The sequence below is a fragment of the Salmo trutta genome, chromosome 20 (genome assembly GCF_901001165.1).
Source record: "Salmo trutta chromosome 20, fSalTru1.1, whole genome shotgun sequence".
NCBI lineage: Eukaryota > Metazoa > Chordata > Actinopteri > Salmoniformes > Salmonidae > Salmo > Salmo trutta.
In genome coordinates this window covers 38,239,344-38,252,597 of record NC_042976.1, presented here as the reverse complement: position 1 = coordinate 38,252,597, position 13,254 = coordinate 38,239,344, and the positions used below count along the sequence as shown (strand labels likewise).

Below are 13,254 nucleotides of genomic sequence, written 5' to 3'. Positions count from 1 at the left end.
TTAGTGGAGAGTGTGTGTGTGTGTATCCTACTTTTTACTCAGGTTGTGTGTATTCCTCATTCCGTGCATGGGTCTGTGTTGTCTATCTCTCTCTCATCCTGAGGGTGTGTATAGTTTCATCTCTGCCTTCAAGTGTAGACTCCTCTCTCTGTGGGGGTGTAAGTAGACTTCTGTATTTTCTCTGCAGGCTTAATACATACTATTTACAACGTACTGTTTGGTAAAAATTAACGCAGTAAGCAATGAATATCAGCGTACTAGATTCGTCCTTCTGAGAATGAGTCATCTAAGGCGCAATTGCGTTGATTCCCCGCCATTCCTTCATTTCGGTATAGCGTGTTCCCTCAGCTAATTATCAGCTGTTGTCAGACAGACGTGGGTCTGGAAAGATGATTCTCTTCCTCAATAGTACGCAGTGAATTCCCCTGTATAAAAAGGCTAAATGAATATGACATCTTGGTTTACTTACTATAAAATTGTTTCACATAATTTTTTCACATACCCAAAATACCTAATATTTTGAACGCTAGTACGGGTGTTTGGACACCACCAGCGTCTTTGCATATCCCTGCGAACCTAATGTGTGTGCTGTTTCTCATTAATCAAAAACTGCAGAGCCAGTGGATTTTCGATTTTTTGCTGACAAAGGCCACTCTTTTTCTCTCTCTCTCTATATATATATGCCCCATATTCCCATCCTCTCCTAAACCCTTCAGACGTCTCCCAGTCCTCCTCCCCAAAAAGTAAATCCTCTATAAATCACACACAGGGATAAGAGCTAGCCAGAGAGAGACAGGCAGAGGGAGCAGATTGGTTGTGTGCTGAGTGGAACACTCATGGTGAAGATTATCCCTCCCAATCCTTCTAATCACATCTCCCACAGGGAGAGAACCACGGCCACTGGAGCTACAAGCCAGGGGCCACTACGTCTGTAAAGGGGGAGAGAGAGAAAGAGTTTCTGTTTACTGAGACAAGCTCAAGTCTATAAGACTCTTATTTCAATGTTCAATGATTTGATCCTGCATTTCCTCCTCTGTCGCTCTACTGTCTGGCCCTCAAATTCTCTCCCTCTTCTTTATCCTTCTCCCTCTACCTGTCTTCCCTCCCTCTACCTGTCTTCCCTCCCTCTACCTGTCTTCCCTCCCTCTACCTGTCTTCCACCCTCTACCTGTCTTCCCCCCTCTACCTGTCTTCCACCCTCTACCTGTCTTCCCCCCTTTACCTGTCTTCCCCCCTCTACCTGTCTTCCCCCCTCTACCTGTCTGACCCCCCTCTACCTGTCTTCCCCCCCTCTACCTGTCTTGCCCCCTCTACCTGTCTTACCCCCCTCTACTTGTCTTCCCACCCTCTATTTGTCTTCCCCCTCTCTACCTGTCTTCCCCCTCTACCTGTCCCCCCACCTGTCTTCCCCCCTCTACCTGTCTTTATTCCCTCTGTCTTCCCCCTCTATCTGTCTCCCTTCCTCTCCCTGTCTTCCCCCCTCTACCTGTCTTCCCCCTCTACCTGTCTTCCCCCTCTCCCTCTCTTCCCCCTCCCTCTACCTGTCTTCCCCCCTCTACCTGTCTTCCCCCCTCTACCTGTCTTCCCCCCTCTACCTGTCTTCCCCCCCTCTACCTGTCTTCCCCCTCTACCTGTCTTCCCCCCTCTCCCTCTCTTCCCCCTCCCTCTATCTGTCTTCCCCCTCTACCTGTCTTCCCCCTCTACCTCTCTTCCCCCTCTACCTCTCTTCCCCCTCTACCTCTCTTCCCCCTCTCCCTCTCTTCCCCCTCTCCCTCTCTTCCCCCTCCCTCTACCTGTCTTCCCCCCTCTACCTGTCTTCCCCCCTCTACCTGTCTTCCCCCCTCTACCTGTCTTCCCCCTCTCCCTCTCTTCCCCCTCTCCCTGTCTTCCCCCCTCTACCTGTCTTCCCCCTCTCCCTCTCTTCCCCCTCTCCCTCTCTTCCCCCTTCTCTCCCTCTCTTCCCCCTCCCTCTACCTCTCTTCCCCCTCTACCTCCTCCATAGTTGCTGATAGGGTTTGAGAGTGGAACAGTAGTCCAATGGGACCTCCGAGCCAAGAAGGTTGACTTCAGAATCTACTACGATGAGGTGAGTACTCTCTTTCATTCTCTCTCTCTCTAGCTCTCCCTCCCACTAGCAGACAGTTGAACAAGTGATTTCACCCACATGAACTGTCTGATGTAAGGTTTACAAAGACCGTGTGGGAGCTTCTTTTACATGGATGCTTTCTTAGGGTTCATTAAGAGTCCCTTAAAAGTATGTTTACGTAAGGTCACACAATCAAGGACGATGTAAGGGCCCTATCGGATTAAATATTGACAGTGTACACGATTTGTAACCTATATGCCCTCATTTAAACCTCTACATTCCTCCCCTTATTTCCAAAGAGGTGTCATTAGAACAGATCTGTCAGTCTTAATTACCCAGTGTGATGCATGGTGGATACCCGTCTCTGGTGCCTCCACATTGCTAGGCCTCACCATCAAAGACGATTTAGAACATGACAAGGGAGAGGCATCGCCATGGCAGCCTCGACAAAAGCTGGGAGCGCGTAGGACAAAAGGAGCTCTCTCTCTGCCATGATTCATTAAGGAAGGCTCTTTGTGTGACGCTCCGGTGCGAGCCGGGAGAAGAGAGGAACGGGGGGATAAATAGCAGCGCTCCAGATATCGCACGGCGCTCCAGATATCGCACGGCGCTCCGTTTGGAGCCGATGCTCATCACAGAAGAGGCCGACGCACTGGAGCACGCTTTAGATGTTACAACACGCCCTCTTTTTTATATATATATACCATATATCTATTACTCACTCTCCGGGAATAAAAAGCAAACCCCATTTCAAAGGCTGGTAGATGAGCTCTCTGCTGAAACCTATAGTTTTTCATTAGTGCAGTTCGATTAACTGGCTCATGAACTCTCCCGTCATTTCTGGCTTCTTTAATATCACAGGCACGCAACGTCAAAGACTTTCACTAACACCACCTGAACTCGTCCTACAGAACCATACAAATAGGGTCATATCTGTAAATGAGTGAATGCACGCGTGTGCGTTCGTTTGTTCGTGTGTGGTGCAGTCGAGGGGAGAAGAGTAGAAGTCACTGTCGGTTCTGAGCTTCACTAATTGCTTGGCAACATTGATTTCTCCTGTGTCACTCATCGAATGTTTACACGTGAGACTGTATTTTCCACACCTGTCAATATCCTTTCTTTCTCCTCCCCTTGTTTTCCGGAGCTCTCCGGTTCTGTGCGTGGTTAGTGCTATTGATCCTTCTCACTGTTCTAATCAGTCCAGCTCGAAGTCGGGGCCTCTCTCATTTAACACCAGATTAGTTGAGGGACAGCACTCATTTGTTTTAGCTGCTAGGTTAACTGTGGTTGAAGGACTGTATTCTACCCTCACGTTGGTGTTGTTACTCCCCCAAACAGTTATATATATATAACCTATTATAATTTTACTGATTACTCCCTAGGAAAAGTAATTTATTACACTACTTGTTATATTACTTTTACGTTACACCCCAAAATGTTGCGTGTCCTCACTCAGTGTTGACTGTCATCGGCATTTTGTCTATCTGTCTGAAAGAGGTGGATTCTACCGTGGATAAGGGCAGCATTTCTTCTACTACATGCCCAGCTATAAGCTTGTTCTTCAGTTTCTGGGTTACAGCCTGTCCTCCTGAACGATTAAAATCAAGCCTTGGTTGTTTGGATGAGGTAGGCCTACAGTCAGTGGCCAGGTCTTGGGGGTCTTTCGCAACGAGTTTTGTGTTTGCGTGTTGCCTTTGCAGATGCGTCAAGAGATTGGAAGTTGTGTTTATAGCAGTGGAGAGTTGTTTCTTGCCTGGGCACAGTTTACATTTTACAGTTATATTCTTACCATTTTGTGCTACCAAGTCAAACTAATAGGAGTACTTCCAGTGGTAGTGCGTGCATACGTTAACAGGAACTTGGTGAGAGGACGAAAATATTTAGAATCTGGGGCAGGGGGATTTTTTTATATTGTGCAAAGAGTGAGGGAATAATCATCACAGATAATTATTTGGATCAATGTACACTGCTCAAAAAAATAAAGGGAACACTAAAATAACACATCCTAGATCTGAATGAATGAAATAATCTTATTAAATACTTTTTTCTTTATATAGTTGAATGTGCTGACAACAAAATCACACAAAAATAATCAATGGAAATCCAATTTATCAACCCATGACGGTCTGGATTTGGAGTCACACTCAAAATTAAAGTGGAAAACCACACTACAGGCTGATCCAACTTTGATGTAATGTCCTTAAAACAAGTCAAAATGAGGCTCAGTAGTGTGTGTGGCCTCCACGTGCCTGTATGACCTCCCTACAACGCCTGGGCATGCTCCTGATGAGGTGGCGGATGGTCTCCTGAGGGATCTCCTCCCAGACCTGGACTAAAGCATCCGCCAACTCCTGGACAGTCTGTGGTGCAACGTGGCGTCGGTGGATGGAGCGAGACATGACGTCCCAGATGTGCTCAATTGGATTCAGGTCTGGGGAACGGGCGGGCCAGTCCATAGCATCAATGCCTTCCTCTTGCAGGAACTGCTGACACACTCCAGCCACATGAGGTCTAGCATTGTCTTGCATTAGGAGGAACCCAGGGCCAACCGCACCAGCATATGGTCTCACAAGGGGTCTGAGGATCTCATCTCGGTACCTAATGGCAGTCAGGGTACCTCTGGCGAGCACATGGAGGGCTGTGCGGCCCCCCAAAGAAATGCCACCCCACACCATGACTGACCCACCGCCAAACCGGTCATGCTGGAGGATGTTGCAGGCAGCAGAACGTTCTCCACGGCGTCTCCAGACTCTGTCACATCTGTCACATGTGCTCAGTGTGAACTTGCTTTCATCTGTGAAAAGCACAGGGCGCCAGTGGCGAATTTGCCAATCTTGGTGTTCTCTGGCAAATGCCAAACGTCCTGCACGGTGTTGGGCTGTAAGCATAACCCCCACCTGTGGACGTCGGGCCCTCATACCACCCTCATGGAGTCTGTTTCTGACCGTTTGAGCAGACACATGCACATTTGTGGCCTGCTGGAGGTCATTTTGCAGGGCTCTGGCAGTGCTCCTCCTGCTCCTCCTTGCACAACGGCGGAGGTAGCGGTCCTACTGCTGGGTTGTTGCCCTCCGACGGCCTCCTCCACGTCTCCTGATGTACTGGCCTGTCTCCTGGTAGCGCCTCCATGCTCTGGACACTACGCTGACAGACACAGCAAACCTTCTTGCCACAGCTGCACTACCTGAGCCACCTGTGTGGGTTGTAGACTCTGTCTCATGCTACCACTAGAGTGAAAGCACCGCCACCATTCAAAAGTGACCAAAACATCAGCCAGGAGGCATAGGAACTGAGAAGTGGTCTGTGGTCACCACCTGCAGAACCCCTCCTTTATTGGGGGTGTCTTGCTAATTGCCTATAATTTCCACCTGTTGTCTATTCCATTTGCACAACAGCATGTGAAATGTATTGTCAATCAGTGTTGCTTCCTAAGTGGACAGTTTGATTTCACAGAAGTGTGATTGACTTGGAGTTACATTGTGTTGTTTAAGTGTTCCCTTTATTTTTTTGAGCAGTGTATGTGATAGGAAGGGAATGATAATAAAAGTAACAACCTATTTCTTTGATCAGTAACTGTAATAATATCTGTCTCTCTCTCTGTTTCTCTCTCTTTTCACATTACCCTCCCTCCTTCCCTATTCCCTTTACATCTCTCTCCAGGCTATCCATTCTGTGAGCTGGCATCATGAGGGGAAGCAGTTCATGTGCAGCCACTCAGATGGCAGCCTGACTATGTGGAACCTGAGAAACACAGCCAGGCCCATTCAGATCACCTACCCTCATGGTGAGACACACACACACACACACGCACGCACGCACGCACGCACGCACACACACACACACACATAACCTCTGACCTATGATCTAAGACCCTACAGCCCTGACCCCAACGTAGTGACACAGTACATGCGGTAGTCATTGAGGGGACGTTTGAGATGTAGATGAATTTGCAGGCACTAGCGAAAACACATGGCATCAATTGATAGTGCTTTAAATCATAAACCTTTGCTGGATAACATCAAGACATGTTACAATGACTTGGTGAGTCCATAGATTTTCCAAGATCCTGAGCTTACACTCTGCTACCCAGCAGATGAATAAGTGCACCATCAGGTCAGATGTTTGCGGAATACTCTTTGAGGAGCTCTGATTGCAATGAGCAAACCCTGCGTTTCTGCCACGGCCTTGGCTCTCTGACGCTGTGTCGGAGTGGTCTGTGTGTAGGCGGCATAGTTTGACCCTGTGACTTTACACATGAATGACTCCACCAGACACTCAGGAAGGACACACGGTGTCTGTCTGTCTGTCTGACTGTCTGTAAACACTGGGGATGAGTAATATGTACGGAACAGAGGACCAAAGATCTGTTTATCAGGACCGTAGCTGTGTTAGTCTGATCGTCTTCATGACTGTGGGTGGTTTGTGTATGATCGCGATGCCTGTTGTGGCCGTGGGTGGTTGTCTCTGATGACTGCCGTGCCTGTGGGTGGCCCAGACCAGACTAACACATTCACAGTCACTCTGTGGGCTGTGGGCTAACTGTCTCTCTCTGTTCTGGCGGACTCACTGAGACAGACAGGAAGGATTTTGCCAAGCAGCACTGTGGGAAGGAAGGGCACCATTGGCTGAAATATACTGTACATCATTATCCTGCCATGTGAATTTAGTATATGCCTGGTATTGGACCAGTCAGACATCACTTTGAGCTGAGTATAGGCCTGGTATTGGATCAGTCGGACATCACTTTGAGCTGAGTATAGGCCTGGTATTGGACCAGTCAGACATCACTTTGAGCTGAGTATAGGCCTGGTATTGGATCAGTCAGACATCACTTTGAGCTGAGTATAGGCCTGGTATTGGACCAGTCGGATATCACTTTGAGCTGAGTATAGGCCTGGTATTGGACCAGTCGGACATCACTTTGAGCTGAGTATAGGCCTGGTATTGGATCAGTCGGACATCACTTTGAGCTGAGTATAGGCCTGGTATTGGATCAGTCAGACATCACTTTGAGCTGAGTATAGGCCTGGTATTGGACCAGTCAGACATCACTGAGCTGAGTATAGGCCTGGTATTGGACCAGTCAGACATCACTGAACTGAGTATAGGCCTGGTATTGGACCAGTCAGACATCACTTTGAGCTGAGTATAGGCCTAGTATTGGATCAGTCGGACATCACTTTGAGCTGAGTATAGGCCTGGTATTGGACCAGTCGGACATCACTTTGAGCTGAGTATAGGCCTGGTATTGGACCAGTCAGACATCACTTTGAGCTGAGTATAGGCCTGGTATTGGACCAGTCGGACATCACTTTGAGCTGAGTATTGGCCTGGTATTGGATCAGTCGGACATCACTTTGAGCTGAGTATAGGCCTAGTATTGGATCAGTCGGACATCACTTTGAGCTGAGTATAGGCCTGGTATTGGATCAGTCGGACATCACTTTGAGCTGAGTATAGGCCTGGTATTGGACCAGTCAGACATCACTTTGAGCTGAGTATAGGCCTGGTATTGTACCAGTCAGACATCACTTTGAGCTGAGTATAGGCCTGGTATTGGACCAGTCAGACATTACTGAGCTGAGTATAGGCCTGGTATTGGACCAGTCAGACATCACTGAGCTGAGTATAGGCCTGGTATTGGACCAGTCAGACATCACTTTGAGCTGAGTATAGGCCTAGTATTGGATCAGTCGGACATCACTTTGAGCTGAGTATAGGCCTGGTATTGGACCAGTCAGACATCACTTTGAGCTGAGTATAGGCCTGGTATTGGACCAGTCAGACATCACTTTGAGCTGAGTATAGGCCTGGTATTGGATCAGTCAGACATCACTTTGAGCTGAGTATTGGCCTGGTATTGGATCAGTCAGACATCACTTTGAGCTGAGTATAGGCCCGGTATTGGACCAGTCAGACATCACTTTGAGCTGAGTATAGGCCTGGTATTGGATCAGTCAGACATCACTTTGAGCTGAGTATAGGCCTGGTATTGGATCAGTCGGACATCAATCAATCAATCAAATGTATTTATAAAGCCCTTTTTACATCAGCCGATATCACAAAGTGCTATACAGAAACCCAGTCTAAAACCCCAAACAGCAAGCAGATGTAGAAGCACTGTGGTTAGGAAAAACTCCCTAGAAAGGCAGGAACCTAGGAAGTAACCTATAGAGGAACCAGGCTCTGAGGGATGGCCAGTCCTCTTCTGGTTGTGCCGGGTGGAGATTATAACAGTACATGGCCAAGATGTTCAAACGTTCATAGATGACCAGCAGGGTCAAATAATAATAATCACAGTGGTTTTAGAGGGTGCAACAGGTCAGCACCTCAGGAGTAAATGTCAGTTGACTTTTCATAGGCGATCATTCAGAGTTAGAGACAGCAGGTGCGGTAGAGAGAGAGAGAGAGAGAGAGTTGAAAATGGCAGGTCCGGTACAAGGTAGCACGTCCGGTGAACAGGTCAGGGTTCCATAGCCGCAGGCAGAACAGTTGAAACTGGAGCAGCAGCAGGTGGACTGGGGTGGACTGGGGACAGCAGGTGGACTGGGGACAGCAAGGAGTCATCAAGACAGGTAGTCCTGAGGCATGGTCCTAGGGCTCACGTCCTCAGAGAGAAGAGAAATAAAGAGGAAGAGAGAGAGAGTTAGAGGAAGCATACTTAAATTCACACAGGACACCGAATAAGACAGGAGAAATACTCCAGATATAACAGACTGATCCTAGCCCCCGACACATAAACTATTGCAGCATAAATACTGGAGGCTGAGACAAGTCAGTGACTCAACCCACTCAAGTGACGCACCCCTCCTAGGAACGACATGGAAGAGCACCAGTAAGCAAGTGACTCAGTAATAGGGTCAGAGGCAGAGAATCCCAGTGGAGAAAGGGGAGCCGGCCAGGCAGAGACAGCAAGGGCGGTTCTTCGCCCCAGTGCCATTCCGTTCACCTTCACACCCCTGGGCTGACTACACTCAATCATAGGACCTACTGAAGAGATGAGTCTTCAAAAAATACTTAAAGGTCGAGGCCGAGTCTGTGTCTCTCACATGGATAGGTAAACCATTCCATAAAAATTGAGCTCTATAGGAGAAAGCCCTGCCTCCAGCTGTTGGCTTAGAAATTCTAGGGACAATAAGGAGGACTGTGTCTTGTGACCGTAGCTTACGTGTCGGTATGTACGGCAGGACCAAATCGGAAAGATAGGTAGGAGCAAGCCCATGTAATGCTTTGTAGGTTAGCAGTAAAACCTTGAAATCAGCCCTAGCCTTAACAGGAAGCCGGTGTAGAGAGGCTAGCACTGGAGTAGTATGATACATTTTTTTTGTTCTAGTCAAGATTCTAGCAGCCGTATTTAGCACTAACTGAAGTTTATTTAGTGCTTTATCTGGGTAGCCGGAAATTAGAGCAATGCAGTAGTCTAATCTAGAAGGGACAAAAGCATGGATACATTTTTCTGCATCATTTTTGGACAGAAAGTTTCTGATTTGTGCAATGTTTCTGTTTCAAGCTGTCCTTGAAACAGTCTTGATATGTTCGTCAAAAGAGAGATCAGGGTCCAGAGTAACGCCGAGGTCCTTCACAGTTTTATGTGAGACAACTGTACAACCATCAAGATTAGTTGTCAAATCCAACAGAAGATATATTTGTTTATTGGGACCTAGAACTAGCATCTCTGTTTTGTCCGAGTTTAAAAGTTTAAAAAATTCCGCCGTCCGCCTTATGTCTGAAACACAGGCTTCCAGGGAGGGCAATTTTGGGACTTCACCATGTTTCATCGAAATGTACAGCTGTGTATTGTCCGCATAGCAGTGAAAGTTAACATTATGCTTCCGAATGACATCACCAAGAGTTAAAATATATAGTGAAAACAATAGTGGTCCTAAAACGGAACCTTGAGGAACACCGACATTTACAGTTGATTTGTCAGAGGACAAACCATCCACAGAGACAAACTGATATCTTTCCGACAGATAATATCTAAACCTGGCCAGAACTTGTCCGTGTAGACCAATTTGGGTTTGGTGATCGATGGTATCAAGAGCAGCACTCAAGTCTAGGAGCACGAGGACAGATGCAGAGCCTTGGTCTGATGCCATTAAAAAGCATTTTACCACCTTCACGTTTGCAGTCTCAGTGCTATGATCGGGTCTAAAACCAGACTGAAGCATTTCGTATACATTGTTTGTCTTCAGGAAAGCAGTGAGATGCTGCGCAACAGCTTTTTCAAACATTTTTGAGAGGAAGAGGAGATTCGTTATAGGCCGATAGTTTTTTATATTTTCTGGGTCAAGGTTTGGCTTTTTCAAGGAGGCTTTATTACTGCCACATCACTTTGAGCTGAGTATAGGCCTGGTATTGGATCAGTCAGACATCACTTTGAGTTGAGTGTAGGCCTATATTCCTTGTTTCTTCCCCGACTCAGTTTTTTGAACGCAGAGAGACAGTCCTCTAGGTATTTATTTAAGTCTGATTCGTGACGGCCAAAAGTAATTTACCTTCGAACGGGAACAGGGAATACTGCCTTTATATATAGTTCAGAAGAGATAAACAATGTAAAAAGCATACATGCAGCTCACCTGCCAGCCACCACATTATTTAACATGATCTATTCGACTGCACTCCACTCCCAGGCGTGTTAATCACAGTCATTTGCATGAGAGGACAGGACTTAGAGAGAAACAGATTCGTCAATGGTGAAAAAGCCCAAAACTGTTGTTGAAAAGAATGTGCACGCTCAATAAGAGGGTTCGTTGTCTTCTGCTGTCTTAGCAGTACTTTACACTTTAATAACTATCTAATGATATGAGGATAAAAACAACATAACTGTCTTATTTTGTTGATGTACCCAACATGGCTTCCCCTTTTTTTCTGTCTTCCCCAGGGAAGATACTGAAGGACGGGAGGAAAGAGTCGTGTAAGCCCATCCTCAAGGTGGAATACAAGACCTCCAGGAACAGGTAAATACTCTGCCTCTCTTCATCTCATACACCTACCCAACAGATCCCAGATCCCTACATCACACCCTGCACTGTACTAACCAACATGGTACTCTAGTGCTAGGCGAAGCTGCCTTGTGTTCTGTAAAATGAAATGTGTTTGCCATAACCACTTTTCAGGCAGCGGGATTTTCATAAAGGTTGTTCCTTTCTATTCCATTTACCCTCAAATAGAGACATTTTTCCTATGATATTTCAAATTATTGCCAAGAGCAGTTCCCCTGTAGTGAAAAATGTATTTGTCAAGTTTCCGATGTTTGTATTTGCCAAAAACTATTTTGATCACAGCTTGTTGTTTAGAAGTGAAACCTGGTATGAACGAGCTCCAGATAGGTCTGAGTCATTTGCTGGCTTTCTATCACAGAAAACAGTACAAAATACAGGGAGCCTTTAACAGGAAGCTGTTAAGAAGCGTTTCATCTCCAGACATGGGATTGAGAGGAGCCGCTGAAGCAGAATTCCCTCTTTGCTTGATGCTCTGTGTTGTCTGTTTGGAATGCATGATTGTTCCTAATTATCTCTTCCTATTTCTCCCTTCAGTGGTTAGTCAATTACAATGGAGGCTTGTAATCATATAGTTGTAGTTGTGTGAAGTTGAATATTAAATGAGGTAGATAGACAAGCAAAGGAAGTACAGGTGCAACACTGAGACTGAGACAACACTTTAGACTGTGCCTTTCAGGGTGTGACCACGCTTTGTAATGCTAAGAGAAAACAGCAAAATGCTCTGGTTACTCACGGCCATGACCGTGACTTTGACGGTGGGCAGTTGTTATCTAATGGCCAGCGTGACTGTGGGCAGGTGTGTCTGATGACTGTCGTGCCCGTCGTGACTGTGGGCAGTTGTGTCTGATGACCGTCGTGCCCGTCGTGACTGTGGGCGGTTGTGTCTGATGACCGTCGTGCCCGTCGTGACTGTGGGCGGTTGTATCTGATGACCGTTGTGCCCGTCGTGACTGTGGGCGGTTGTGTCTGATGACCGTCGTGCCCGTAGTGACTGTGGGCGGTTGTGTCTGATGCCCCTCGTGCCTGTCGTGACTGTGGGCGGTTGTGTCTGATGACCGTCGTGCCCGTCGTGACTGTGGGCGGTTGTGTCTGACGACTGTCGTGCCCGTCGTGACTGTGGGCGGTTGTGTCTGATGACCGTCGTGCCTGTCGTGACTGTTGGCGGTTGTGTCTGATGACCCGTCGTGACTGTGGGCGGTTGTGTCTGATGACCCGTCGTGACTGTGGGCGGTTGTGTCTGATGACCGTCGTGCCCGTCGTGACTGTTGGCGGTTGTGTCTGATGACACGTCGTGACTGTGGGCGGTTGTGTCTGATGCCCGTAGTGACTGTGGGCGGTTGTGTCTGATGATCGTCGTGACTGTGGGCGGTTGTGTCTGATGCCCCTCGTGCCCGTCGTGACTGTGGGCGGTTGTGTCTGATGACCGTCGTGCCCGTCGTGACTGTGAGCGGTTGTGTCTGATGACCGTCGTGCCCTTCGTGACTGTGGGCGGTTGTGTCTGATGACCGTCGTGCCCGTCGTGACTGTGGGCGGATGTGTCTGATGACTGTCGTGCCCGTCGTGACTGTGGGCGGTTGTGTCTGATGACCGTCGTGCCCGTCGTGACTGTGAGCGGTTGTGTCTGATGACCGTCATGCCCGTCGTGACTGTGGGCGGTTGTGTCTGATGACCCGTCGTGACTGTGGGCAGTTGTGTCTGATGCCCGTCGTGCCTGTCGTGACTGTGGGTGGTTGTGTCTGATGCCCCTCGTGCCCGTCGTGACTGTGAGCGGTTGTGTCTGATGACCGTCGTGCCCGTCGTGACTGTGGGCGGTTGTGTCTGATGCCCGTCGTGACTGTGGGCGGTTGTGTCTGATGACCGTCGTGACTGTGGGCGGTTGTGTCTGATGCCCTCGTGCCCGTCGTGACTGTGGGCGGTTGTGTCTGATGACCGTCGTGCCCGTCGTGACTGTGAGCGGTTGTGTCTGATGACCGTCGTGCCCGTCGTGACTGTGGGCGGTTGTGTCTGATGACCGTCGTGCCCGTCGTGACTGTGAGCAGTTGTGTCTGATGACCGTCGTGCCCGTCGTGACTGTGGGCGGTTGTGTCTGATGACCGTCGTGACTGTTGGCGGTTGTGTCTGATGACCGTCGTGCCCGTTGTGACTGTGGGCGGTTGTGTCTGA

At 48.2% G+C, this 13,254-nt stretch overlaps 1 protein-coding gene across 3 annotated transcripts in view; it reads left to right on the top strand.

Annotated features, from left to right (window-relative positions):
* Positions 1 to 13,254, top strand: part of stxbp5l (syntaxin binding protein 5L) — a 325,027-nt gene that overhangs the window by 250,046 nt on the left and 61,727 nt on the right. For all 3 annotated transcript variants that reach the window (XM_029703158.1, XM_029703157.1, XM_029703159.1), the window contains 3 exons: positions 2,003 to 2,086; positions 5,747 to 5,870; positions 10,971 to 11,046. In XM_029703158.1, the coding sequence (XP_029559018.1) occupies positions 2,003 to 2,086; positions 5,747 to 5,870; positions 10,971 to 11,046 (284 nt within the window). The remainder of the gene's footprint in view (positions 1 to 2,002; positions 2,087 to 5,746; positions 5,871 to 10,970; positions 11,047 to 13,254) is intronic.